At 52.0% G+C, this 25,417-nt stretch overlaps 8 protein-coding genes across 9 annotated transcripts; 4 read left to right on the top strand and 4 right to left on the bottom strand.

The window, feature by feature from the left end:
* Positions 1-1,549: 1,549 nt before the first annotated feature.
* HMPREF1120_04012 (heat shock protein 78, mitochondrial) lies at positions 1,550-6,567 on the bottom strand. Its single transcript, XM_009158112.1, has one exon. It carries the CDS (start codon positions 4,651-4,653, stop codon positions 2,290-2,292), a length of 2,364 nt encoding a protein of 787 aa, XP_009156360.1. The 5' UTR covers positions 4,654-6,567; the 3' UTR covers positions 1,550-2,289.
* Positions 5,008-6,617, top strand: HMPREF1120_04011 (elongation factor EF-1 beta subunit). The gene is made up of 3 exons (XM_009158111.1): positions 5,008-5,448; positions 5,507-5,546; positions 5,755-6,617. Exons 1-3 carry the CDS (start codon positions 5,409-5,411, stop codon positions 6,356-6,358), a joined length of 684 nt encoding a protein of 227 aa, XP_009156359.1. The 5' UTR covers positions 5,008-5,408; the 3' UTR covers positions 6,359-6,617.
* A 104-nt stretch (positions 6,618-6,721) lies between these two features.
* On the top strand, positions 6,722-8,724 carry HMPREF1120_04010. 2 transcript variants are annotated; one of them, XM_009158110.1, is made up of 2 exons: positions 6,722-6,889; positions 7,178-8,724. In XM_009158110.1, the coding sequence occupies exon 2, from the start codon at positions 7,283-7,285 to the stop codon at positions 8,402-8,404; it is 1,122 nt and encodes a 373-aa protein (XP_009156358.1). In that variant the 5' UTR covers positions 6,722-6,889; positions 7,178-7,282; the 3' UTR covers positions 8,405-8,724. The 2 variants fall into 2 exon arrangements, with proteins under 2 accessions (XP_009156358.1, XP_009156357.1); XM_009158109.1 differs by having other exon boundaries at positions 7,059-8,724.
* On the bottom strand, positions 8,177-14,253 carry HMPREF1120_04009 (uncharacterized protein). The gene is made up of 3 exons (XM_009158108.1): positions 13,584-14,253; positions 9,214-13,414; positions 8,177-9,158 (listed from the first exon to the last, which is right to left on the bottom strand). The coding sequence occupies exons 2-3, from the start codon at positions 13,263-13,265 to the stop codon at positions 9,119-9,121; spliced, it is 4,092 nt and encodes a 1,363-aa protein (XP_009156356.1). The 5' UTR covers positions 13,266-13,414; positions 13,584-14,253; the 3' UTR covers positions 8,177-9,118.
* Positions 14,254-14,327: 74 nt separating this feature from the next.
* Positions 14,328-17,274, top strand: HMPREF1120_04008 (uncharacterized protein). Its single transcript, XM_009158107.1, has 2 exons — positions 14,328-16,156; positions 16,217-17,274. Exons 1-2 carry the CDS (start codon positions 15,275-15,277, stop codon positions 17,042-17,044), a joined length of 1,710 nt encoding a protein of 569 aa, XP_009156355.1. The 5' UTR covers positions 14,328-15,274; the 3' UTR covers positions 17,045-17,274.
* Positions 17,275-17,473: 199 nt separating this feature from the next.
* On the top strand, positions 17,474-19,963 carry HMPREF1120_04007 (uncharacterized protein). The gene is made up of 3 exons (XM_009158106.1): positions 17,474-18,362; positions 18,426-18,510; positions 18,762-19,963. The coding sequence occupies exons 2-3, from the start codon at positions 18,426-18,428 to the stop codon at positions 19,559-19,561; spliced, it is 885 nt and encodes a 294-aa protein (XP_009156354.1). The 5' UTR covers positions 17,474-18,362; the 3' UTR covers positions 19,562-19,963.
* A 57-nt stretch (positions 19,964-20,020) lies between these two features.
* HMPREF1120_04006 (esterase/lipase) lies at positions 20,021-21,715 on the bottom strand (the record flags this gene model as incomplete). Its single annotated transcript, XM_009158105.1, has 1 exon — positions 20,021-21,715. One exon carries the CDS (start codon positions 21,713-21,715, stop codon positions 20,021-20,023), a length of 1,695 nt encoding a protein of 564 aa, XP_009156353.1.
* Positions 21,716-22,514: 799 nt separating this feature from the next.
* On the bottom strand, positions 22,515-25,408 carry HMPREF1120_04005 (aspartyl-tRNA synthetase; the record flags this gene model as incomplete). Its single annotated transcript, XM_009158104.1, has 2 exons — positions 22,515-24,289; positions 24,337-25,408. The coding sequence occupies 2 exons, from the start codon at positions 25,406-25,408 to the stop codon at positions 22,515-22,517; spliced, it is 2,847 nt and encodes a 948-aa protein (XP_009156352.1).
* Between the last annotated feature and the right edge of the window lie 9 nt (positions 25,409-25,417).

The raw sequence follows: 25,417 nt of genomic DNA, 5'->3' as shown, positions 1-25,417 counted from the left end.
CCCCCCCAGCAAAAGTCTACGGCACTCGAACAAATCTTGTTATCACGAGGCAATCTGGGGAGCCTGGCCACGGGTGATCTCAGGTACGAGGAGAATATCTGGCCAGCTTGAGGTCACGGGCATTCTTCTGTACCAGAGACCAACCGCAGACATCGGACATGTTTCAGACATCGGACATGTTTGTGTGAGCCGTCCCACACCTCAACCACCACACTCTCTGTTTGATGAAGGCGCTGGCCACTTTTCAGATAATATTTGTTCACCTAACTCTTACACCGTCTTTATCGGTTCCATTTTCAGCTATTGGAGACCATGTTTATTGCTTTTGTCTAGCAATTCTCTGTGGCGTTGCCTCAGGGAAGGCGATGCGGATCTGGAAAAGCCTTGCGTCCATTTGGGACGAATTTGTTCGCCAGGCTCCCGGCGTTGGAACAGAGGTTCGTCGCAGGACAATGAGCATCGCGTACGCTTAATCGGGACGGATTTTCCCCGGGATTGGCGCCAAATCGAAGAGCCCGTCCATGCTGGGGTTGCATTGTCAAAGAGCGCCCTGTTCTCCTGACTTTTCATTTGGGTCTGAACATCGAATCGTCGAAAAAGAATGAGAGAACTTCATTTGGGCGCAGTCAGAGCGTTCAGCGCGGACCAGCAGCTCCTGGTATGGTATTGGCAGGAATCTGCGCGTTTTACGTACAGAACGCCCCTCAGCTGTCATGCACACCTCAACCGGCTTGAGGCACGTATACGAATTTCGGATCTGACCAGCCATTTGGCCGGAATTTCCCATCAGACCGCACCAAAAGAGCTCACCTTCTTATGCGGACTTGTCAAGCCATCACCTTGCTGCGCACGCGGCACAGACATGTACGTCAATGCCGCATCTTCCTCGGACGAGATATATTTCCAGACACGGACGAGTTCTCGACAAGGATGTGCTGGTTGATTCTTTCCGATCAATTTCAGAAATGTACAGGGGTCTTTATCATCTGAAGCTATTGATCCTTGGATCGCGACGGCCATAGCGCTCATGTGGATGTTCCGTGGCGATTCTCCCGCAAAAAAGGTTTAAAGACAAATAACCCGTGCGTTGACCGAAACAGGTGGACTATGCATCCTGTCGTCGCTTACCGGCTAACACAGATCCAACACATATCCCGCCACTTGCTCGTCGACGTACCCTGGCTTCGTTCTGAACCCGTGCTCCAGACATTGCTCCAGCGACAGCAAGAGACAGACGAGGACAGATCAGAATGGGCCATTGCTTGCACAATCAGAGAGAATTGTCAACTACTTCAAGAAAGGGAAGCGCATCGTCAAGCTTGGAGACTTGAAGGGAAAAAAGAAAATACAGAAGCAAAAGCAGAAGGAGCAGCAGAAGAAAAAGTGGAGTTTTGGTAGATACCAAAATGGATCTTGTAGAAACAGTCGTTGGAGTTGATCATTGCTGGAATTGCGTCCTACAGAGAAACGGACCGGAAATGTCGGTATAGTAATATTGGGTTAATTGGTTTATACTGATTCTGGTGCCAATAATAGGAAGGTGTGGCGATGGGATGGAAATAGTTTGGTATTCTATCACCTTCTTTACAGGCTATTACATGAGCAGGAAAAATGGACTGTGTTCAGTGGAACGCATAGACCAAGAGAGATACTGCAGACACTGTTGTACATGAATATTATTTGTTACTAGTAGGTATGGACAAACGATTTGTTTGAAGAGGATGAATTGAATTGAGAGGGGTATCAGAATTCTCGGATGCCATTCGGAATAACACAAATGCTGAAAACCATCTCTCCTTTTCTTTCTTCACTTTGACTGATAACTTCATATGGCATTGATCCCAAAAACCCTTGCTAATGGATGCCAATAGTAGACCAGAACTCCGTGAATGCCATCCATGCCAAAGATGGTATGTACCGTACAATATGCACTTGTATGGTTTTCCTTTGTTCATTCATAACATCGTACACAAAATGCCAGGATGGGGGCGGTGATGGTACCTGGCAAAGAGAAGAGGATGCTCATCTTGTTTGAAGATATGGGTAGATTCGACACGCTCAGGCATGTGGGGTAGCTGATGTGAAGTCTGACTCGTCACATTGGAGAGGACTTGACTGTTCGTGGAGTGGGAGTTTATCTGTTTTGTTGTTGTAGGTGGTCATCGACTGTAAAAACCACCTCAACCGGCCTCACCTGGGGAGGCGAGCGAGTCAGTGTCCTCCGGGCGCGGTGGTGGTGTGCTCATGTTGCTTGATTGACAGGGAAAAGGAGCGTCGTCGTGTCCAATTTTACTCGGAGCCAGGTTTGCTGATTTGCAATTCCAAAGCCTCCTTGTTATCGGCCACGACAACAGTGGCCTTGTCACCGTTCCTAAGCTCGCCGCGGATGATCTTGTCGGCCAACCTCCTGCCGATCTCATGCTGGATGAGTCGGTTGAGAGGTCTAGCACCGTACTTTGGATCATAGCCCTTTTCGCACAGCCAATCCTTGACATCGTTGGACATTTCGAGCTTGATTCTGCGGTCGTCGAGTCTTCCCTGAAGCTCCTTGATTCGAATGTCGACAATGTCTCTTAGAGCAGATCTGGACAACTTGTTGAAGATGATGAACTCGTCGATTCTGTTGAGGAATTCGGGCGGATAGCTGGCCTGGACGATCTCCATGACGGCCTTCTTTTGTTCCGGAGTCACGTTCTCGGAATCGCCACCGACCATCAGCACATCAGCGCCCAAGTTGCTGGTGAGCACGATCAGCGTGTTGCGGAAATCAACCTTGTGACCCTGGCTGTCGGTCAAGAAGCCCTCGTCCAGAACCTGCAGCAACAAACTTGAAATGTCGCGGTGTGCCTTTTCAAACTCGTCAAATAGCAAAACGGCATAAGGCTTGCGGCGCACGGCTTCAGTCAGCTGACCTGCGTCTTCGTAACCGACGTAGCCGGCAGTGGCGCCGATCAATCGCGAAACCGTGTGTTTCTCCTGGAACTCGGACATGTCGAATCTCACGACGGCGGTCTCGGTGCTGAACAGGAAGTTGGCAAGCTGTTTGCATAGTTCTGTCTTGCCCACACCCGTCGGTCCGAGGAACATGAAACTGCCCATTGGACGGTTCTCACCGCTGAGACCGGCCCGCTGCATGCGCACGGCGTTGGCTACTGCTGCCAACGCCTCATCTTGGCCCCGAACGTGTTCGCGAAGTTTGTCTTCCATCTTGATCAGTTTCTCGACTTCGCCCGCCATAAGCTTGTTGACGGGGATGCCGGTGGTGCGGCTGACGACATTGGCAATGTCGTCGGCGGTGACGGCGTCGTGGATTAACGTCTCTCCGTCTTTCGTGGTTGTGGCAACCTCCTCACCCTCCTTTGGCAATTGAGATTCGAGCTTGGGGATGACAGCGTACTGCAGTTCTCCTGCACGGGCGAAGTTGCCCTCCCGTCTGGCTTGCTCCAATTCATGCCGGGCCTTCTCCAAGTCTTCTTTGGTCTTCTTGATGGCTTCGATCTCGGCTTTCTCGCGGTTCCAGATCTCGGTCAACCGGTCCACCTCTTTCTTCTTCTCTTTGAGCGTTTCCTCGAGCTTCTGCCGACGCTCCTTGGACGCCACGTCGGTCTCCTTGCGCAAGGATTCGAGCTCAATCTGTATGGTCATGATCTCCCGGTCGAGTTTCTGGATCGAGTCAGGCTTCGATTCCTGTTGCAGGCGCAAGGCAGAAGCAGCCTCGTCGACCAGGTCAATGGCCTTGTCTGGCAAGAAACGATCCGTAATGTAGCGGTTGCTGTAAGTAGCGGCGGCGACGAGAGCTCCATCAGTGATTCGGACACCGTGATGGACCTCATACCTGTCTTTGATGCCTCGGAGGATGGAAATAGTGTCTTGAACAGATGGCTCGCCGACTATGATAGGCTGGAATCGACGCGCAAGAGCGACATCCTTCTCGATCTGGCGGTACTCGTTGAGAGTGGTTGCACCACAGCATTGTAGCTCGCCCCGGGATAGAGCCGGCTTCAGGAGGTTGCTGGCATCAATGGAGCCTTCTGCCTTCCCAAGACCAAGCAAGGTATGCAATTCATCGATGAAAAGAATAACCCCACCTTGAGCATCTTGCACTTCTTTCAGTACCCGTTTAAGTCTCTCCTCGAAGTCACCTCTGAACTTGGCTCCGGCAATGAGTTGGCCCAGGTCCAATGAGATGACTCTTTTGTTCTTGATGCTCTCGGGCACATCGCCTCTTACTATTCTCTGTGCAAGACCTTCCAGGATGGCGGTTTTGCCTGTACCGGCAGAACCTATCAGGACTGGGTTGTTCTTCGTTCTTCGGGAGAGAATCTGGATCGTCCGGTGTATCTCTCCATCTCTTCCGATGACAGGATCAAGCTTGCCAGCCTTGGCTCGAGCGGTCAAATCCACACCGTACTCTTCCAATGCTGGTTTCTGCTCCCCTCCTCCCATATCCATTCGGTGTGTGCCACCCGGCGGATGTGGTCTTCCGCTGGCATATGTCCGTACCGCGGAAATGGCAGGTAGCACTGATCTCGTAACGGCAGCAGACCGCGCTGCATTATGTAGTAAAGGAGTGAATGTGGTACGTCGTACAGGGGTTGTAAATGAGCGTGTTGAAAAGGCTCGTCGAACGAGCGTCGACTTTGCTGCATTCATGTTGGGTGTTGTAGCGCTCTGCGCTTGTTTTACTGGTATTATCGGTGTTCTATTAGGTGTATATGCATGATGGCCCCAAGGAAACGGAAGAAGGAGGATAGTTACAACTTATGTTGGCTGGAATCAATCTGCTCATCCGGGCGACATCCGCAGCCTCTCGCTTTCTGGAACTCTCGAGACTCGTCGAATGATCTCATGCGACGGTCGCCGAATCCGGAATGGTCGGATCAAGTTGGTGGAGTGCCGCTTTATGGTGGAGCCTTGCGGCCAATCAATTGCCACCTTGTCCTTCCGCAGCCTTGCCGGCGATGAGAGCGACCGTCTTTTTGAAGGGGGTGATATGGCCGGGTACAACTCATATCCCTAGCAAAAGATTGCTTCTCGAAGCCAGGCACGGCGATTACGCATCTTTAAATCCTTTACCAAGCAGCCTCAAATACAACTTGGATTCACAGCCATGAGCACGTCAACTCGCCAGCCAGCTTGTGGACAATGACAATGTATACACTGTAATGTAATTTGTTGTGCCATGATGTGACAGTGAGTACTGTTAAAGCAGCGTGATTCACGTCTGGAAAGGGCGTCGCATAGAAATGGGCAGGCTTGGCGGCGGGATGCATCTTCATCTTTTTTTGCTTTTGGGCCTCGCTGGCAAAACGACTTGGACAACACCAGCCTTTTCACCTACCACAACCCTGCTCAGAACCGTTTAAATTCGCTAAAACACCGACTTCAGTACACTTTCCAGAGTCAAGATGGGTTTCACCGACTTTGTCTCCGACAGCGGCCTTACGTGTAGGTGTCCTTGTCCTGATCGCAACTCCTCGTACGGCACCAACTGACACCGCCATAGTGCTCAACAACTGGCTCCGAACTCGCTCATACATCTCTGGGTATGTTGTCCTCCTCAGTGGTCCCTGTTTTGCTTCACTCCTCCTATGATGAGACCAAATTGGTCCGTGTTGATGATGCGGCTTAAGACACCGCAAAATGACTACTTCCAATCGCAAGCATTTGCACCTCTGATTTCTTGTTGAGCAAACCATGATGCGCCATAAAGTTTTGTTTTAATGAACACGGTCGCTGACAGTCCGTCTACAGCTTCCAGCCAACTCAGGCCGATGTTGTCTCCTTCAAGGCTTTGGACAAGGCCCCCGCCGTTGAGAAGTACCCCCACGCCTACCGCTGGTACAACCACATCAAGTCATACGAAGCCGACTTCTCCACGCTGCCTGGCGACCCATCCAAGCCATTCACCACCTACGGACCTGAGGCAGTTGCCGTGACCCAGAACCCCAAGGATGCCCCCGAGGCCGAAGATGATGATGTCGACCTGTTCGGCTCCGAGTCAGAGGAGGAAGACCCAGAAGTCGTGGCCGAGCGTGAGAAGAGATTGGCCGAGTACCGCAAGAAGAAGGAGGGCAAGGCCAAGCCCGCCGCCAAATCCATTGTCACCCTCGATGTCAAGCCGTGGGATGACGAGACCAATATGGACGAGTTGGTGCAGAACGTTTTGGCCATCGAGATGGATGGTCTTGTCTGGGGTGCTCACAAGTTGGTGCCGGTTGGCTTTGGTATCAAGAAGCTTCAGATCAACTTGGTTGTTGAGGACGAGAAGGTTTCCCTCGATGAGTTGCAGCAAAAGATCGAGGAGGACGAGGACCATGTCCAGTCCACTGATGTCGTGGCCATGCAAAAGTTGTAAGCCTTCACAACTAGAGGAAGGCAATCGAGTTAGGGCGCAGCTTTGCTTTGCGCAGAAAGTCTTTGGCTCGAGAAATCGATGCTGTGCTGCACTGCGCGCTCCTTTGCTTACGATAGATGAAAGACGAAGATGATTGAAACGTCCAAATCATAAGCCTCACATCAACTTCTGCCCTGTCCCGTCAGCCTGACGACGTACAAGATTGTACTGGTACAGATACATTGTAGATGTATTATTGCATAGTAGCTTTATCTTCCGATCTGAGACATGGCATTCCTCCACTGCTTCGTGATTAGCTGGCTTCGCTTAGATCCGGACCGCCGTCACCTCAGTTGACACGCTGCATAGAATAATTATAGTAGCATTTTTGACGTCCTTTTCACAATTGCATCGACCACATCACCGTCGTCCCGCGATTCTGGCACAATCTATTTCTTGGACTCTGTTTACCAGAGAATCGCTCTTGCACTTTGAAGCGAAACGTGGCCTCAGCAGTAGCACTCCCAGTGGCAGCTGAATAAGATATACAAGGTAGGTAAGCAAGCACTACATGTTCCATTGGCCCACAGATCTGGCCCCCAAGCAGTGGACAACACGTTTCCATGGTCATTGCATAGGCTGGGTTACAAGAGGTGCACAACACCCGTTTTGAGGTCAGACAAACGGAAGCCACAAGACATTGTCACTCATAATTATACAGTCATCAAGACGTATACTTCGACCGGGCCAGAGCGGCATTGTGCATGAGACACAAGCAACAAAACACTATCCTCCCGTCTATCTTGACCATATAATACAATAGCTGACTTTGAACGTCAGTCAGTCACACATCCTTTCACTTTCCCTTCAGACGCAAGGCAAGCCCAGCAAGCCCAGCAAGCCTACCTATCATCTATTGATCTTGGTCTCGTCGCAAACCCAACCATGCCATCATCAAAGCTCAAGATCGACCCGCCCCTCCTCAACTCGGCATGTCCATGGGCAACGACACTCGAAGACATCAAAGCGCTCTACGACAGCCCGTACACAGGAGCAGTGACCATCCGAACCAGTCTTCTCGAGGGCTTTTCTCACGACGACTCGATCCACCAATACACGTTTTTTGTTCCCGGCACGACGATCCCCGCCAACGCACCGAAAGGAGAAGAATCCAAGCCAACAACCTCTTCGACCACCTCTTCCACCTCTTCCACCTCACCAACCACCACCAACTCAAGCTCGCCTTCCTCTTCCTCTGAACCCGGACCAATCTCAACCCTCAACACACTAGGCTACTCCCCCCTCACTCTGTCCGAATACCTCGGAATCATCAACGAAATCGTAGGCCAACGCCACCTGGGCACCGATACACCGACAAAGAAACCATTCGTACTCAGCGTGACAGGCACACCCGACGAGATCTCCATGGCTTATGCGTTGATCGCCAACGCCGCCGAAATGGACGAAGACCTCCGGCTCGCAATGGAAGTCAACCTCTCATGTCCCAACATCGCCAACAGCCCACCACCAGCATATAACCAAACACAACTATCCGAATACTTGGAGGCGATCGGCGATTCCAAAGCAACGTATCGAGGGCGCATGGCCACGCCAGACAGTGTACCGAAAGTCGGCCTCAAATTACCGCCATACACGCACTCGTCGCAATTCGAAATGGTCGTCGACGCCCTTAGAACCCACAAGTCCTCGGAACCCGGCGACCCACGCAGTGTCGTCGATTTCGTTACGACCACAAACACTCTCGGGTCGTGTCTGTTGCTAAACGACCAACTCAGTCCCGTTCTGAACAGTGAATCTGGAACTGGAATCGGTGGTCTTGCGGGTGCGGCGCTGCATCCGTTGGCGCTGGGAAATGTCGCTACTTTCCGCCGTCTGTTCGATAGACATCAAGAAACGAAGGATCTCCAAATCATTGGTGTCGGTGGCGTCGAGGACAAGGATGGTTTCGACCGTATGCGCCACGTCGGTGCTGATGCCGTCGCTTGTGCCAGTGCTTTGGGCCGTTATGGTGTCAAAGTGTTTGAAAGGATCACAAAGGGAGAGTAAACCGGACTGGAACGGCACTACCAAACCATTGGTTTCCTCTATACTGTTGGTTTCCTAGTGGCATTCCTTTACCCCCCCTGGTACTACAGGTTATTATATTTTGGACCTGCCAGCATATCTTGAACCACTGGCAGGCAATACACCCAACATGGCGTATCACCCCTGCTTAGATGCACGCAACATAGCACCACGCACGCGAGACATGATAGGATAGGATAAACACAGACAATCGTTGTACTGTGGCAGGACAGTCTAGTCAATGAAATAGAAACTTTTTCTGCAATACAGCGCTAAAACAAACAAAAGGAAAAATCCCTGTATTACAGCTTTCGCTCGCTTGTTTGCATCTTCATGGTCCAACACTGTAAAACAACGCACCATCTTGCTCGCATAATCCCTGTTGAGCGTACACAGACACCAACAAACACACTTGTTGGCCACTCCTACAGCCCACCCATGACCCTAGAGTCATTGCCAGTCTAGTCGCTTGGTTCCAGATACACATACACTCGCCAACCACAACTTCTCAGCCCTTAAGCAATGTAAAGCTGCACCGAATAGTGTCTGCACCATTGTTGATACAAGCACAAGCTAAATCTTGGCCGTCCAAGCGTTTGCAAGAAGAGCCTCGCCGAAAAGAGAACTCCGGCATTGTCGTTCGCTCTATCCTCGCTCAAAGGTGTGTTGTGGATCTCGGCAGCATGGTCTCCAGAATCACAACGCATATGGATTCATGGAGCGGATGGTCAAGCATCTAAGATATCGGTCAGCATCTGCAGTTCAGTATGTGGTGTGGCAGGGAAACTTACGGAGGACTCTTGCTCAGGTCAGTCTTCAAAATGACAGGCACTCTAGTCATTTCAGTGACATCTTGAATGTGCTCGCCACCTTCCTCTCTCAGTTTGAAATAGCTCAGATACTTCTCCTTGTCGGTCAAGTGATTTTCTGGAATGTCGCCTCCAGCCTTCGCGATCCTAGAGTCTGACTGGGTGCGTGCGGGTCCTTGAGCCGACGCTCCATTGCGACTTGGGGACGGTGGAAGGCTCTGAGTCGGGCGGTCGGCAGACGAGTTGAGAGAAACTCCAGCCGCCATCTCGGTGATTTCAGAAGTGCTGTCCTCGTCGTCAAACAGGGCATCAACATCGTCAGTCGACATGGTGTTGCTCTCGGTCTGCTTGCGCTGTGTTTCATATCGTTCTTTGGCTCGATCTTTGGCTGAATCTGCCTCGCGAGAGGCCGGGCCAGTGCCTTTGGTGCTTCCCGAAGCTCTGGGTCGCTCGTCCTCGGGAACGTATGCAGACGAGGGCACGCCCTTCTCCCAGTAGAGTTCAAGAACTCTTTCATCCTTGCGGAACTCGGCTTTCTTCAATGGTAGCTGGTCACAGTGGACACGCTTCTCAAAGCCATATTCGGGGATGAGAACATCAAAGGCTGATTCGTAAACACAAATGACAATGCCCTCGCTGACCAAGTCACCACCGAGCTCCTTGCTCTTCTTGTCCATCATTCGGCAGGATTCAATGTGCACACTTTGTTCTTGAGCGGAATGGGCATTATCCTTCTTGTTGTTGCACTGCTCAGCCATTTTAGCCAAGCTCTCCAAGTCTTCAGTGAACTCGGTGTTGGAAAGAGCCGCTTCCAACTGACGATGCACAACAATGTCTGCATAACGCCGACTGGGGTTGGTGAAGTGGGTGTAGATCGGCAGATTCAAAGCGTAATGCTGGCGCTGCTCTTCCGAAACTTGGTCGGCAATGTAATACTTGGCACGTTGCAGAGTCTTAATGAGGAGAGTCTCCATACCCTTGCGCAGGTCTGGATCTTCCACCTTGAAGAGGCTGTTTTGCAAGGTGCCACTGCTGGTGGTGTCAATCTCGTAGCCGGCTCGAGTCATGCGATCGGCGAATGTCAAGAGACGGCGAGGGTTGGGAGGCGCCTGTCGTCGCAGGAGAGCCTTATCTGGCAGGGCGGCCAAAATCTTCTGAGCCACAAAGAAATTGGCCTTGCAGCAGATCTCCTCCACTATCTCATGAGCGGCGGACGTATTGAAAATGTTCTGCTCAACTGGAACGTTCTCGTCGTCAAGCTGATAAAGCAAGCGAAGTGGTGAGATGTTGGCGGAGCGGTGGCCAAACCGAGCTTCACGGAACTTGTTGGCGATGGTATGGAGAGTCTTGATGTCGTCGACCGTGGCACCGTGCAAGCCAGCATTGCCATCTCCCTTAATGACGGCATCAACATCACGGTAAGCCAGCTTGCCAGAACTTTGTATGATGGTCTTTCCAATCCAAGGTTCGCCTTCAACCTTTCCAGTCTCCGGGTTGACCTTGAAGATCACACTGACCGTAAGACGTCCCTCTCCAGGAATAAGGGAGCACACTCCGGAAGACAACTTCGGTGGTAGCATGTTGACAGCACGATTGACCAGATACACGCCAGTTCCTCGCTTCTTGGCTTCACGATCGACCAAAGAGTTGGCCTTGACAAAGTGCGCAATATCTGTGACATGTATTCCCACTTCGACCAATCCGTCCTCGACTGACTTGAAGTGAATGGCATCGTCCAAATCGCTAGTGCCATTGGGGTCAATGGTGAAAGTGCGCTCGTCACGGAGATCACGACGAGCGGCCAGGAAGTCTTCGCTCTCAGACGCCAAGGACCAATCGTCCCATCCAACACTCTTCAGAACAGCGTCGGAAAACTCATCGGATCCAAAGTTGTTGTCACGGAGTAATGCATCGGTTTCGACGCGAAGGTCTCCCATCTCGCCAAGCTGCTCAACCAAGGTACCAAAAGGATGGAGAGACGTAATGGGCCATCGCTTAATGCACGCAACAAAGATTCTGTTGGCGTAATCCATGTGTTTATCGACGAAGTCACGAGGGGCTTGTTCGGTAGGAATGGCGATCAATGGCACCCGCTTGTCGGTCGGCTTGAACCAGACAATCTTTGGCTTGTCTTGTTGACGGGATTCGGACCGGCTGTGGCCACCATCGCGAGCATTTCGTTCCGCCTCCTGCTTTTCTTTCGTGGCTTGACTGCTCGGACGTAAGAGGCCAAGAGTGCCAGAGAACATTTGACCGGCAACACGTTCAATGACAGCAACAACGTGACCAGCGTAGAGCGGCTTCTGTTCGTCGCTGATTTCTTCTTCTTCCATGAGGAGGAGACTCTGACCTTCGACTTCGACGTCATCGTTCTTCTTTTGCGTTGGTCGTTGACGCAAACTACCACGTCGTCGAATGCTGCCGTCCGGTGCGATCGACTGAGTATCGTTAGAAGAGGCATCATTCTTGCCATTCTGATTATTCCCGGACCGGGTATCGGTGATATCCTTGCGCTTCTTCTTTTCTTCTTTTTCACGTTTTTGACTCCAGACCTCATCAACATCGAGGAGCTCGACAGCCACCAGATCGCCCTCGAGCGCTCGATTCCGATCCTTGCTACCACAAATGAAGATATCGGCGTCCAGATCGCTGGTGGTAACGTACGCATCAGATCGGTTTTTCTTGTTGACTCGGAGAATGCCGGCAACCAGCTGACCATCGTTAAGGAGAGCAGGCAAAGTAGCTTGGGGCAGATAAGGCGTAAAGAGAGTCTTTCTCTGCTGCTGTTGTTGCTGCAAGCCCATCGCAGGTGGTGCATGTTGGCTTGCGGCCAATCCACCCAGTTGAGCACCCTGCATTGCTTGAAGCTGAGCAATCTGCAGAGCGTTCAACTGCTGACCGGCAAACATTTGAGGCATCATCATTTGAGCCTGAGGCATCTGCACCAGCTGAGGCTGGCCAGGATATTGGAACCCACTAATTGAGCCAATGGACTGATTCATTGAGCCGCGAACTCGGTGTCCAGGTTGAAAACCTCCGCCACCAATGCCCTGTTGCTGGGAGAATTGACCCATCTGCTGTTGCTGATCGTTGCTCTGCTGGTTGTTCTGTTGACGCCAGTTGCCGTCAAAATTTCGCGAGCCTTGTCTAGTGTGGCTGCTCTGGCTTCCACGGCGCTGCAGGTCCGACTGATTGCCCTGACCTGCGCCGGCATCTGCTGGAGCTGGAAACTGGAACCCAGCGCCTGCACCACCGCGGCCAGCTGCACCACCACCTCGAGCACCTCCTGAAGCCATACTCTGACTCCGACTATGACCCATCACGCGAGCATTACCGGCACGCTGCAGACCGAGTCCTTGTGCACCACCGGCAGTTGCTGGTTTGTCATCGGAGGGAGTAGCGGTAGCAGGGCTTTCGACTGTGCCCGCAGCCCCAGGAATGGGAAATTGGAAGCCTGCAGCTGTTCTCTTCTTTTCCGCAAGCTCCGCAGCTTTCTTTGCCTCGGGGAGAGCAAGTGAATGGCGTCGAGCATGTCCACCTTGTGCAGGACCCCCTCTTCCACGTCCGCCAGCATTCTCACGGTTCTGACCCATGGCTTGCTGGTTAAATTCGCCGTAAGCCTGTCCGGACGAGGGAGCTGGGGGAGGACCCATTGCCATGCCTGGTAGAGCGGATTGATTGCGACGATGAGCGGCAGGATGGGTAGGAGGATTTCCTGGAACTGCCATCTGTTGCTGCATTTGAGGAAACTGGAAATTATTGTTGTTCGGGGACATGCCTCCCAAGCCAGGCTGTCCTTGGACTGGAGAATAGCCAGGCATGCCTTGCAAAGGCTGCTGGATCATGCCCATGTTGACATATTGCTGATGTGTAGCAGCAATCTGCTGCTGTTGTTGTTGAAGCAGTTCGATCTGTTGCTGAAGAGCAAGTTGTTCCATCATAAGTGGCGTCAGTTCAGAAGGACTGCGACGATGGGCAATATGGAGTCTGCGCCCTGTAGGGCCCGGCACGCCGGTTGAGCCTGGTTGTGCCATCTTCAGATATCTTTAGAGAGTGATGTCCAGTCTTGTTTCGCAGTGACGGCGTGATCGGACAAAATGAACGTCACGGGGAAGGAGGGTGCACTCAGTGCAGTGATTTACACCACTTGGGTCGTAGGGTCGGACGTAGACAAGTTGCCGAGCTATAATGTCATTGTTAGCAACGTGTCCCTGAACCTAACATGCTTTGGATATACTGGGCTCGGCGATGTGAGCAGTGGAGGATGTTAGGAAGGACTATGGGCGCAGTCACAATGAGGGGGAGGCAATGAGGGTGATGGCAATTAATGTTTGTTCTTGCGACGAACGTACCAGATAAATTGGCGCAGGTAGTCTTGTAGGCTGATCTCCTGTCTGCAGACTCTCTTCCCAATGACTCGAGCCTTGTGAAAGAGATGACTGGTACTCCTGGCTCAGCCAGATTTACCTGCGATAGTGACGGCTGAGTTCGAGGATGGAGGGATCGGCGAGCCGTCGACAATGACAGCGCAGGATGTATGAAGGTTCGAGGAAAGCAGTAGCGTAGAGCTAGTGGCAGTCCCTCACAACAACGAATCAGTTGCTAGGACTGTAAACTGCGACTGCAGGCTGAAAGTTGATGGCGCAGACAAGCAGGCTCGACGACCTAAGGTTGGGTGAGGGAGGGACAGGAATGGAATCGACGGAGGACACGGACGGACCCGAATTGCACTCGGGCGGGAAGCAGTGCAAGAGAGCGACTCTGGCGACTTGAAGGACTGTTTCTTTGGTGCGAGAAGCGAGAAGAAGAAGAGGAAAAGGATGGTGAGGTTGCGGATGAAGAGATGAAGGAGAGATGGTGATGGGACAACGAACAAGGACACCAACTGCGTTACTAGTATTCAAGTTGGAGTAGTAACGTTACAGAGCAGATGGAAGCCAGAGGCAACGTGGTGGTGGATGCAGTTTACTACGGTAGGCTTCAAGTTCGGGATGAAGACTGCCTGCGGCTATGACGAGAGAGTGGATGCTGGCAGCACACAAGTACCACTCAACCACCTGCTCTGTTGCTATTCTTCTCCTTTTAGTCCCCTGGACTCGTCACCTCCAGGCTCCTCAGGCTTCCTACGGTGCCCGAACCCCTCCTGGAGGCACTCTACGGAATATAGTTGTTTCAGGGGGATACATCGTCGGACGGGCATTTCTACTTTCCTTCTTGCAGACTCGTCACCCAGGTGGTCCTGGTCTTGTTATTTAACTACGGGACAGTCTCAGATAGCCTGAAATACACCGGCTGACATTTGAATACGCCGTACATCGCTTGCAGATACCTGCCAGTGCCTGTGTTCAAGTTCGAGTTGTACAATAAAATCAATGCCAAGCCCAAAGTTGCCGCTGGCGGGATTCAAGTTGAGTTCAAGTTGATATGAGACTAGAGCGCAGCGCAGGCAACGCGAGACGCAAAAATTGAATCAACCTCAAGACGCGTTGTATTCACAGCAAGATCAAAAGTCCCGGGCACTTTTTCAGCCTCGCTTCGCTCATCCCAATCTCCTACCATCCCATCACACCAAGCGGCCGGTCTTTGTCACGGCCCTAGCCAGTCCTATTTTGTTGATCAGAACTTCCTGTGATCCCTGTACCAGCGGAATCAATGCCTTGATCCTTTTCACTGAAGTTGAGCCACCCTGGCTACTGGACCTTTCGCTCGACAAGAGCTCTGTCAGAAGCGAAACTCATCCTCACATCGGATTTTGAGGACTCGACCTCAGTATCCTTCGAAAGGGTGTCGTTGATCACTTCTTGGTGGACCTTTCTACAAAAGCCGCCATCGTACCAATCCACTATCAAACTTTCCGAGCATGAAGGCTCGGTGACCACTATCATTCGAATATTCCCTTCTTTTCGTCGAGTCCTCGGTAATTCCGACTATCTCACAGGCGGAAAGCTACGAAAAGAATCCCCAAAACGCTTAGCCACCCTTGGGCCTGGCCGGGTTCTCGAAGAAGCGTCCTGTTCTTCCAATCACGTGACAAGGCGACAAGATGGCTCAAGCCAGGCTTCATTCATCACCTCTTCAAGCTAGAAGTAGCCCAAGGGGTCGAAGGAATGATGATAGCCCTTCGAGACAGATCCAGTTCGAACTGGAACGTGCATTCAGCCAAATTCATCTACACGAGGTGGAACGCCAAAAACTGCATGTGTATCAGCGAAGGCAGCAGCAAGAGGAACTCGACGCCAAAGAGCTTGCTCAGGCAGAGGTGCATCTAGCCGAACTGAGTGTGGCCAACGCCAAACATGATGGGGTCCGCCAACAGGCCGAAGCTGTACTTCACGCATATATCAAACAGCAGGAAGAAGAAGAGAGGCGTCGACGGGAAGAGGAACGGAAGAGACTAGAGGAGGAAGAGAGGCGAAAACAGCAAGAGGAACTGGCACGGAAACGAGCCGAGGAGGAGCGAAAAGCCAAGGAAGAAAAAGAACGTCGCGAACGAGAAGAGCAAGCTAAAGCGGAGGCCGAACGACAGGCTGAACTCGAAAAACAGAAGGCTGAGGCGGAAGAAAGGCGCCGGCGAGAAAATGAAGCTGCCGAGAAGAAACAGCGCGAAGAAAAGCTAAAGGCGGAGCAGGAGGCTGTTCTCCGAAAGCAAGAAGCCGAGAAACAAGCTGCTGCTGCTGCCGCTTCCACTCAAACAACAGCGCCCACTCCTCAGAGCACATCTCAGTCTCCCGCTACGTCACCCGATCTAGAGGCGCTCCATCGAAACTATTTGGCCATCCACAAAAAGCTCAAAGAATTCCGGAAAGGCTTTTGGGAGCAGGTGAAGAAGGATCCAAACCTGAAACCACATGTAGGGGACATGCGTCGAGCGATGCGCACGAGCGTGGGGCAGTTGACCGACGACAAGATTGGGAACAAGAAAGCGGTATGTATTGACCGATCCCAATGTGGTGGTAACGACGGACGTGCGCTGACCTGATCATAGCATGAACGAGTGAAAACAACCTTGCTCAGGTCATTGACGGAAATCCCATCGCCGCCCGTTTCGGTCAACGACTACCTCCCCTCACCATTCTCTCTGCACGACGACGGTCGGACCACAGTTCCATCACTTGTTCTCTATCTCCTCTCTTTTTTCAGCAAAGCCATCATCAATGCCTTCGTCGGGGAGTGCGCGGTGAACCCGAAGGCAGCCGAGCCTATTGGCACTCTAGTGGCACAGATCTTCTCGATGCCCGAATTGCAATTTGCAAGAAACGTGCCGTCGAACAATGGCAGATCAACGACTGTATCCCTCATCTCAGTGTTGATGTGCAAATTCCACGCCACAGCTCCTATCCTCTTCGGCATATACGGCCCAGAATCTACATCCGCTGGTAGGATGCGTCTGGGATGGCGTCTGGAGAAGTTGTCCGACGACCAGAAGGGCTTTGTCAGCGAGAACAAACAGTATGACCGTCTGACGGGGTTAGGGGTTGGCTACGCGTCGATTGCCTTGCGCAACTTTGCGAAAGCAAAAGTCCAAAACCCTTGGCCTCCCACCAATTACTGGTCAAGTCTTGCACATATTGTCAATACGCCTCCCGACCAGGTGCAGATGAGTCATCTGATCGTCTTGAAGTCAATGCTCGAACACAACGCTATCGATCGTTTTCTCCTGTTTTTCGGCGCCGCAGGCATTGCAGCCTTGCGTCAAGCAGTGGTTGACTTTCCTCGCTCGCTGCCTCGAGAACTACAAGAAAAGCCCGTTGCCAAGGCTCTGGGGTTGATGGTGGAAGCCTGGAAGAAAGAGAAGCATTTCTCACTCGATTAGACTGAGCAGAGCATTGCAGACCAATTTGGTCATTTCACGCATGGAGGCAAAGAAATGCATTTTCCCACAGTACTGCTGCGATGTAAGAATGAGAGTTGTGTTTGTGGCTACAGATACCCAAGGAAAATACCACCAGGAACGCCGCAGGCTGTGAACTGAATGTAACTTTTCTCACGGGGAGAATGTGTGTGTAGATAGATACAATGAACGCAGTTCTGCTTTGAAATCCATCCAACTTCTTCACTTTACCATCCAGCTACCTAGGTATGAAGTCCACTGCGAAAAATATCCTAGAGACAACTCTGTAAGGCTGAGCATTTTAAGGAGAAAAATGGGGCGCGAGCCGATGGATGAGGACCCAAGCGCCATGGCATAGCAGCGGAGATTCGCGCGACCATCAATCGACCTTTATTGTTGATAAGATGTGAAAACGCACTCAGCTGTTCTCTCCTTCTTTTTCGAGTACGAGACGCCATAAACTGGACCATGGCTGTCCGTCCATCTTCTGTAAGCCTGTGATTGAGAATCCCCGAGACTCGTCCAAGCCACCATGCGTCTGAGATTCTGGACACGACCGGATCGAATCACCTTTGCAGCCTTTTTTCTTCAAGTCTGACCAGACAAAACTTCCAGTAGCATGGTTCCCGGTCTAGTCCACGCCAGCAAACACGTCAGTCCAATGTTGGCAGCTCCAGCTCAGCTGAAGCCGAGCTGAGGTCCCTCACAAGGGGCAGGCTGGGAAATGCAGCAATACGAGATCTGAACCCCGCATCGCAGGGGATGTCCCTGTCATGCAATCCCAATGTCCTGGGTGTTGGACAGTCAATACTACCCATACCATGTACTGTGGTAGTAATACGAGGCTCGGCGGAACAGTCATCTTTGATTTGTGGTTTCTGCCTCTTGCTGACGTGCAAGCTGAGGGCTGGATACGAAGGGGAGAACTTGAAATAGCTTTCATTTCCCACCCCCTCTCCCTCTCCCAGGTTACAAAATGCCTCCAGGAGCTGGCTTGGATTTCTGGATCCAGGTAGGTATCTGAAGCATCAGACCGCGACAGCCAGCAATTAACGACGACGGGCACTGGTGAACTGAGTCGAGACTGATTCAACTTCAACCCGAACCCGAAGAGTCAAGATTCCTGGAATAAGAAGGGCATCGGGACTCACTGCACATTGAATATAACCCCTTCCCCAGAAAGAAGAAGAAGAAGTCGTCGATAGGTTGTTACTTCTGCGCCAGCTGAATCACTCATACCATCATATATCTCACACGGCCTTGGCAACAACGATAACATCAATCGACGAATCTACATAAGGTACTATCCCAATCGGCTAGCGGCCAGACTGAAACGAGATTTTTGTCGGTTGACTTGTTCAAGATGGCATCGAGTCCGACTCCGACCATCCTGGACTATCTCAAGGGGTATATCCTCCCACTTCCATTTTTCATGGGGAGTTTATTCTGTAAGTGAAATCAATGGGATTGATACCTTATTGTTCGCAAAGCCCAGCAGCATATATGACCTATCTCAAGACATAATACAAGCCATACCTACCTACGTAGTAGGTTCGAAACTGAGGCGTGTGGGAGAGGAGAGGATGAGAGGTTGAGAAAGAGAGACATGGAGAGAAACCCTATGCCATAGTATCGAGATATGGCCCGCAGTCTTGACTCTTGAATGCAATACCATGCAAAACTTACAAAGCCGCCTCAGATTTCATCCTCACATTCCTCCTCGCTCCAACCCTCCCATTCCGCAATTTCCAATCCTACAAAGAACGCGCCTTCGCCCGCCTCTGGACTTGCTTCGGCCCCCTCTGCGCCCGCGACACACCACCATCCCTATTTCCCCTATTGTCTCAAAGCAAAGGCCTTATTCTCGACGTTGGGCCCGGCACCGGCGAACAAATTCACCGATTCACACACCCCGAAAACATTGTGGCGATCTACGGCGTCGAGCCGGGCATCAGCATGCATGAGCAACTGAAGGCGGCGGCGAAAAGGGCGGGCTTTGAACCGGACGAAAAGTATCGTGTTTTGGGGTGTACGGCTGATTTGGATTCCATTGTGCCGGCTTTGATGAAGGATGGATTGTTGGACATGGACGAAGGCCATCGCTCGGAACGCAGTCCAGATCTCGATCGAAAACTGCAGTTGTTTGATGAAATCGTCTGTCTCCGCGTCCTCTGCGGTGTGCCTGACCAGCGTGCCACGGTGGCCGATGTATACACCCTGCTCAAACCCGGTGGTCGATTCGTCGTGTGTGAGCATGTCCTAAATAAGAAGAACGTGCTGGCGAGAGCTGTTCAATATATTTACATGGGTCTCGGGTGGAAACAGTTGATGGGCGGGTGTGAGTTGACAAGAGACACGATGGGGACATTGCTCAAAGTTGCAAAGGAAAAGGATGGAGATGGGGGGTGGGAGAGGGTGGATGTTGAGGAGGTTGATGGGTTTGGGCCGTTGGTGCATGTTGTGGGGGTGTTGGTGAAGAAGAAGGATCAGAGGGGATGAAGAAATCCGCGTAGCTTAGGTGATACGGGAGAAGATGAGATGCCGATACTGGGGGTGGACTGTACGATGGGGGTTGCAACATATTTCTGGTGCTGGGTATATGTTTCATGATCTTGTGGTGAGGATGAGTGGGAGCTGAGCTGGGTTGAGTCATTCCATTCCTGCTGGACTGAATCTGATTTCATTTGGTCACCACTTCAGGCTCATTTGTATCACCTTCTGTCTGCACAGAACAGTGGAGCTGTATAGTACCAGTAACTGTGACTGGCATTTGTTATTCTTATGACAACTTTACTTGCTCGCTTCGGAGGATATGACAACGCATTAACATCAAGACAAATGCTGAGATCAAAAAGCAGTGAATGAATCGATGATGGGCACTAGTGTCTTGATTCTTCATCACCCAACCCACCGCCGTTGATCGTCCATTTTCACAGAACAAAAAGAGTTTGTGAGCAATCACGGCAAAGAAGCATGAAGCAGTCCCATCAAGCGATGTCCAGCCCTTCTCAAGATCCTTGTCCGCCTTGGATCACCGCTTTCCCTTTCCAAAATGCTGCGCCATCGATTCTGCGGGCTCGCATGCTCCAACCCGCTCTTGTTGCCATTGAAGACCATGACATTCTGGTTTTCGCGATACGTCTCCCACGGCTGGTCTCCATATGCAAGCGCCAAAATCGCTTCAGACATCTTGTCCGCTGTAGCTTTAGTATCTTGCGCCGCATTTGGTCCCGCCACAGAGGGCAGACGGCAGAAGTAAGCATTGTCCAGCGCATGATATGCATATCCGTAAAGAGGGCTGTCCTTGAACGTATCTTGCTGATCGAAGCGGTAGACACTTACGGGCGGAGCAGCCGCCTCAAGACTCTTCCCATCTGACTCTTCCTGTTCCTGTTCGGCAAGAATATACGGCACGCCCGCAAAACTGCAATCGGTAATCATATCCAAAAACCCTCGAAAGTTAGTCGAACCATCAGCCTTGTCACTCAATCCATACGCATCCATCAATTCAGCTGCAAGCGTAGGGTCCGGAATAGCAGATTTAACCCTTTCTTCAAATTGGGCAAACGTCCACTTGTGCAGTCCCCTAACAATTGTAAACAGAGCAGCTTCATCTCTCGTCGCGCCAGCCAGGACACCCTTGACCCAGGGCGCAAAGGGCGCCGGCCCAGCTGTAGTTTTATCTGGATCCTGATACGTAAACCACTCTTTATCATATTTCGGCGTGGCGAATTGCGTCCCCATCAACCGGACCATATCATCTGCCGTCAGTCTCCGAAGAGCCATCAACTTCTCATTGTCCGACAACGGAGACGACGACAATGGCACGCCCGAGATACTGCATGCTTCATCGACGAGCTGTTCAAAAGTCGCCTGCACCTCTTCAGGTCGGGGATAGTCCAGGTTAGGACATGACATGATGATCCCATGCTGACACACCGGCACATTAGAGCGTAAGTGAGCCAGCACCGACAATCCACCGGCCGATTCTCCAGCAATGGTGATCTGATCCTGATCGCCGCCAAAGTGATGGATGTGCTTCTGAATCCAGAGCAAAGCCGTCCGCTGGTCGCAAAAGCCGATGTTTTGGAAGGGTGTTTCGCCATCGCGCACAGCCTCGGCGTATAGTTCCTTGGACCACAAAAACCCAAAGTGTCCTAATCGGTAGTTCAGGGCCACGTAGATGACGGGCTTGGAGTTGTCGATCGAATGGCGGACAAGATAGTTGCCGTCGAAGTCGGCTCCGCCGTCGCCTATCGCAAACCCCCCGCCGTGGATCCAGACTACCACTGGCAGCAGAGGTTGAGGATCTTGTTGACTCGGCGGCGTGTAGATGTTCAGCCTAAGGCATCCAAATTCGTCGACTGGAGTTTCGTGGCTGCGTCGCTGTCCGAGAAACAAGGGAATTTGCGCCTCGCCGCCCGGTCGGGAAGATTGCGGACACCGCGGTCCATATTGCGTCGCATCCAGGATACCGGTTTGGCGGGAATGGTCGACGAGGCGGGCTTGTCGGAATCGTGCTGGGATCGTCGCATACTGGATTCCGAGAAAGTTGGCGACTTGTGTGGTCTGGTTGATGAAGCCTTGCACTTGGAGCTGCTCGATCTGGACCGATGCCGGTCGTCGGGTTGAGTTGTCGCCTGGGCCAGACATGTTCGACAGGTAGAAATCAAGTGTTATATGGCCGCCTCAGATGGTATGGACTCCTACACAGGACTAGTAGGTGTGTCTCGCCCCGAGGCCGGTGCCGCGGCCCCTTTCTGCTTTATATATTCACATACTTGTACTTGCTGGTAGGTAGCTTGCTCCACACGGTGGCCGTTGCGAGGACTCTGGATGTCAAGTTGTGGTACTGACGTTCGGCAGTTTCGCGAGCTCGAAAGTCGCCCTGATCCGGGGGCCACCCTCACCCCCACATGCCCCAGTCGGGATTCGGCAACAAACTCCGATCTCTCTTGGCTTTGAGTCTCGACGACATCGGCTTATGACAGTGTCCCTGGTTATATCTATTATATTGGGTTCTTACCTACTCATGTCGTACGCGTTGTTGTGGGTGCTGGTATGTAAGAATTGTTCAGTCGTGACTCGGAGAATATAATGTCGCAGGAAATATGGATCCCATTAATTCCATGTTACAGTAATCCGAACAGTGCTGCATGGTAAGAACGCCCCTGGGTATGTATTCTACACATGTATGCTTGAGCAATTGTATCAACTCGCTCCAACACCCAGCTGATGAAACCATGAGTTGTATCGTATGTCGTGGCACATGAGCTCGTAACAACAGCAAAGCGAAGCATGCAGCAGCAGCATCTTCATCCCGGTCGCGTGTCTAGGTCGTCACTAGGCTGTTTGATCCTCGGTTCCCATTCCATTCCATTCCTGCCTGAGAAACAAAGAGCAGAGGAACCGATCGAGAACATCAACATCGTCGACAGCAAAACCAGACCAATCACGCCCCGTCCGTCCCATTAGTTGCTTCGCCATTAGTGGTAGCTCCATCGACGCCTTCAGATTGGAAAAAGTCCACAATTGCACGGGCTCCTCTCGGCCCCAGTCCCTTTGGCGGATAGCACAGATAAATCGGATCGTCCATGCTGTTGAACTTGGCACGGAATCCCGTCTTTTGTTCCAGACGGAACTTGGCCGCCAGAGTCTGGTAGATCGAATTCAGTGCGGCCGACCTGGCATTGCCCATATTGTGACCTGTGGTCAACTTCGCCGTCGCTCCAGCACCAAACGTGCATGTCTTGTAGCCCGCTTGTGCGGCCGACTTGAGCGCCGTCTGCACGGCATATTCGATGGCTCCGTTGACGGCACCTGGGAAATCCAAGGCCCATTTCACCTGCACGCCATATCGCGGAGCAAGCTGGGCCAGCACCACCAGAGAATGGATCTTGCCCTTGTCGTCCTGGGCCACGAAGTACTGTCGATGGACATTGTCTCTGAACGGGGTGATCTCACTCAAATGGACCTGGGCTCCTTCGCGACTCTGCTGCCACTCTTTGATCCGTTCTTCAATCTTGTGCTTCACATCCTCCGGCACATCGCTGCCGTATTCCACTACCTCAACGCCTTCTTTCTTGGCGTGTCTGATTTTGCGGGCAACGTCGCTGTCGACATTGACGTGTTCGTCGTTGGCCAGGTTCACCCGTTGCTCCGCCACATTGGTGAAGCTTTTCCATCCCAACTTGTCTCCTAGAACTTCTTCCACGTCTTTGCCCACCAAGATAAACAACGGCTTCAACTTGGTCTCCCGCCGAAGCCAGTGTAGAAATGCTGTAATCACGTCTTCTAGCTGCCTGGCATCACAAAGGGGGTTGCCCGCACAGATCGCTCGGTTGCGAACCGGCACATAGGCGACAGCAGCGCCGGTCTTGTCATCTCTCCAAACCTGGAATCTTTCGTCCATCCAAGACGTGTTGGTGGCATCACCGTAGTTCGCCACCAGGTTTTCCAATGGTGGGAGCCGCCCTTGCGGCCGTTGCATGGTGTTGTCGTCTGGATGCCGCAGATGATTATCTTTGGGAGCAGGGAAGCTCTTGGGGTCGCGAGGAAACAGTGATGCATATCGCAGGTTACCAAGGTCGAGCAGTAAAGAAACCAGTCTTTCCAGCCCAATCCCTGCTCCTGCGTGTGGAGGTGCCACCCATTCAAAAGCCTCCATGTATTCTTTCAGAGTGGCCGGGTTCATCCCCGAAGCCTCCATTCGTTCCTTGAGAAAATTGTAGTCATGGATACGTTGTCCACCACTGAGAATCTCCTGACCTCGGACAAAGAAGTCGAAAGAGTTGGTGAACCGGTCGTCCTTGGGATCGGGCATGGTGTAGAAAGGGCGTGCGGACGAAGGAAACTTGTCTATGATGTAGTAATCTGTTTGGTACTTCTCCTTGACCAATTCGCCGACTCTTCGTTCGGCTCTGGTAGGCAAGTCTTCCAGTTCAGACTGTTGACTTCCGTCCTCGTTGGTCCACCCGGATTCATTCAACAATTGAACTGCTTCTGAAAAGGTGAGGCGAGGAGTCTGCTCTAACCATATCAAATCCTCATGAGGGAAATGATGTTTCGTGGCATCGACATCGAGCCGATGTCGCGCGTAGATGGTTTTGAAGATGTCCTTGAGGCACGCATCGATGAGCCACATGGTTTCATGGTAATGTCGGTTTATTGCCATTTCTAAATCTAGACCTGTGTATTCGGTCATATGTCTCGGTGTATTGGAATTTTCTGTGAAGCATGTTAGATACGTCGAGATAGTGAAAGGTTATGCGTACCAGCTCGAAAGACCGGCCCAATCTCGTAGACCTTGCCCATATCCGCAGATATACACATCTGTTTCGCCAACTGAGGGCTCTGCGCGAGGAAAGCTGGCCGACCAAAATAGTTGACCTGGAAGACATCTGCGCCTCCTTCGGTGGCACCGCCTTGCAGTTTGGGAGTATGTATTTCTAAGAATCCCCTATCCTCGAGAAAGTTCCGAAACGCTCTGCAAACGCCCGATTGTATTCTGAAAATTGCCTGCGATGTAGGAGTCCGCAGGTCAAGAACACGGTTGGACAACCTCACACGGTCGGAAAGCGAGTGGCCGTCCGTAGCAGCCTCAGCCTCATACACGCTGAAGGGAATGGGGCTGGTTCTAATAGACACAAGGTGCATCTCCTGGATTTCCAGCTCCGCGTGGTGCGCACTCGCGGTCTTGACCGTCTGCTCGGGTTCCTTCACACGAGCTTTGACCACGGCTATCGTGCCTGACCGAATGTGCAGAGCCCACCGAACCATGTTCTCGGAAATCTCATTTTCTTTAGCGCTTAGCACCCCCTGCACAGTAGTTGTCTGCTCTCGAAAGACGATGAAGGCCAGTTTGGCGCTCATATGTCGAACGATATGAACTCGCGCACGGAATGTGATGTCTTGCCCAATCATATCCGGAGTCACCTGTGACAAGGATATCCAGTCCGGCTGTTCTCCATTCTCGCCAGCCTCGTCCTGAGACTGGGTCAGAGGAAGGATGCCGTAGCGGCGCTTGATCTCAGGAGGGTCATCATTGTTCATGAACTCATCCAGGCCTTTGGCACCGTGGGTTGATGGCGTGGTGTTGGATGATTCCGTGTCCGAGTCCTCCTCGCTCGACCAGCCGCTCTCATCCTCTTCGATCCGACGGGCAACGTCTGACTCAGACCCTCCGCGGACCTCATCACGGTCTCGACTGAAAGTGATGCCCAACTCGGGTTTGGCACGGTAGACTTTCTCGCGCAGGGTGGCTATGAAGTTATTCGAGGGCGCCATGATAGTGTTGGAGATGGTTAGAGGTGAGGGCGCCGGGGACAAGTAGAGAAAATCAGTCATGCGACGGTC

This window comes from Exophiala dermatitidis (assembly GCF_000230625.1).
Source record: "Exophiala dermatitidis NIH/UT8656 unplaced genomic scaffold supercont1.3, whole genome shotgun sequence".
NCBI classification, from domain to species: Eukaryota; Fungi; Ascomycota; class Eurotiomycetes; order Chaetothyriales; family Herpotrichiellaceae; genus Exophiala; species Exophiala dermatitidis.
Note: the sequence above shows the minus strand (reverse complement) of the source record. Positions and strands in the feature narration are given on the sequence as shown.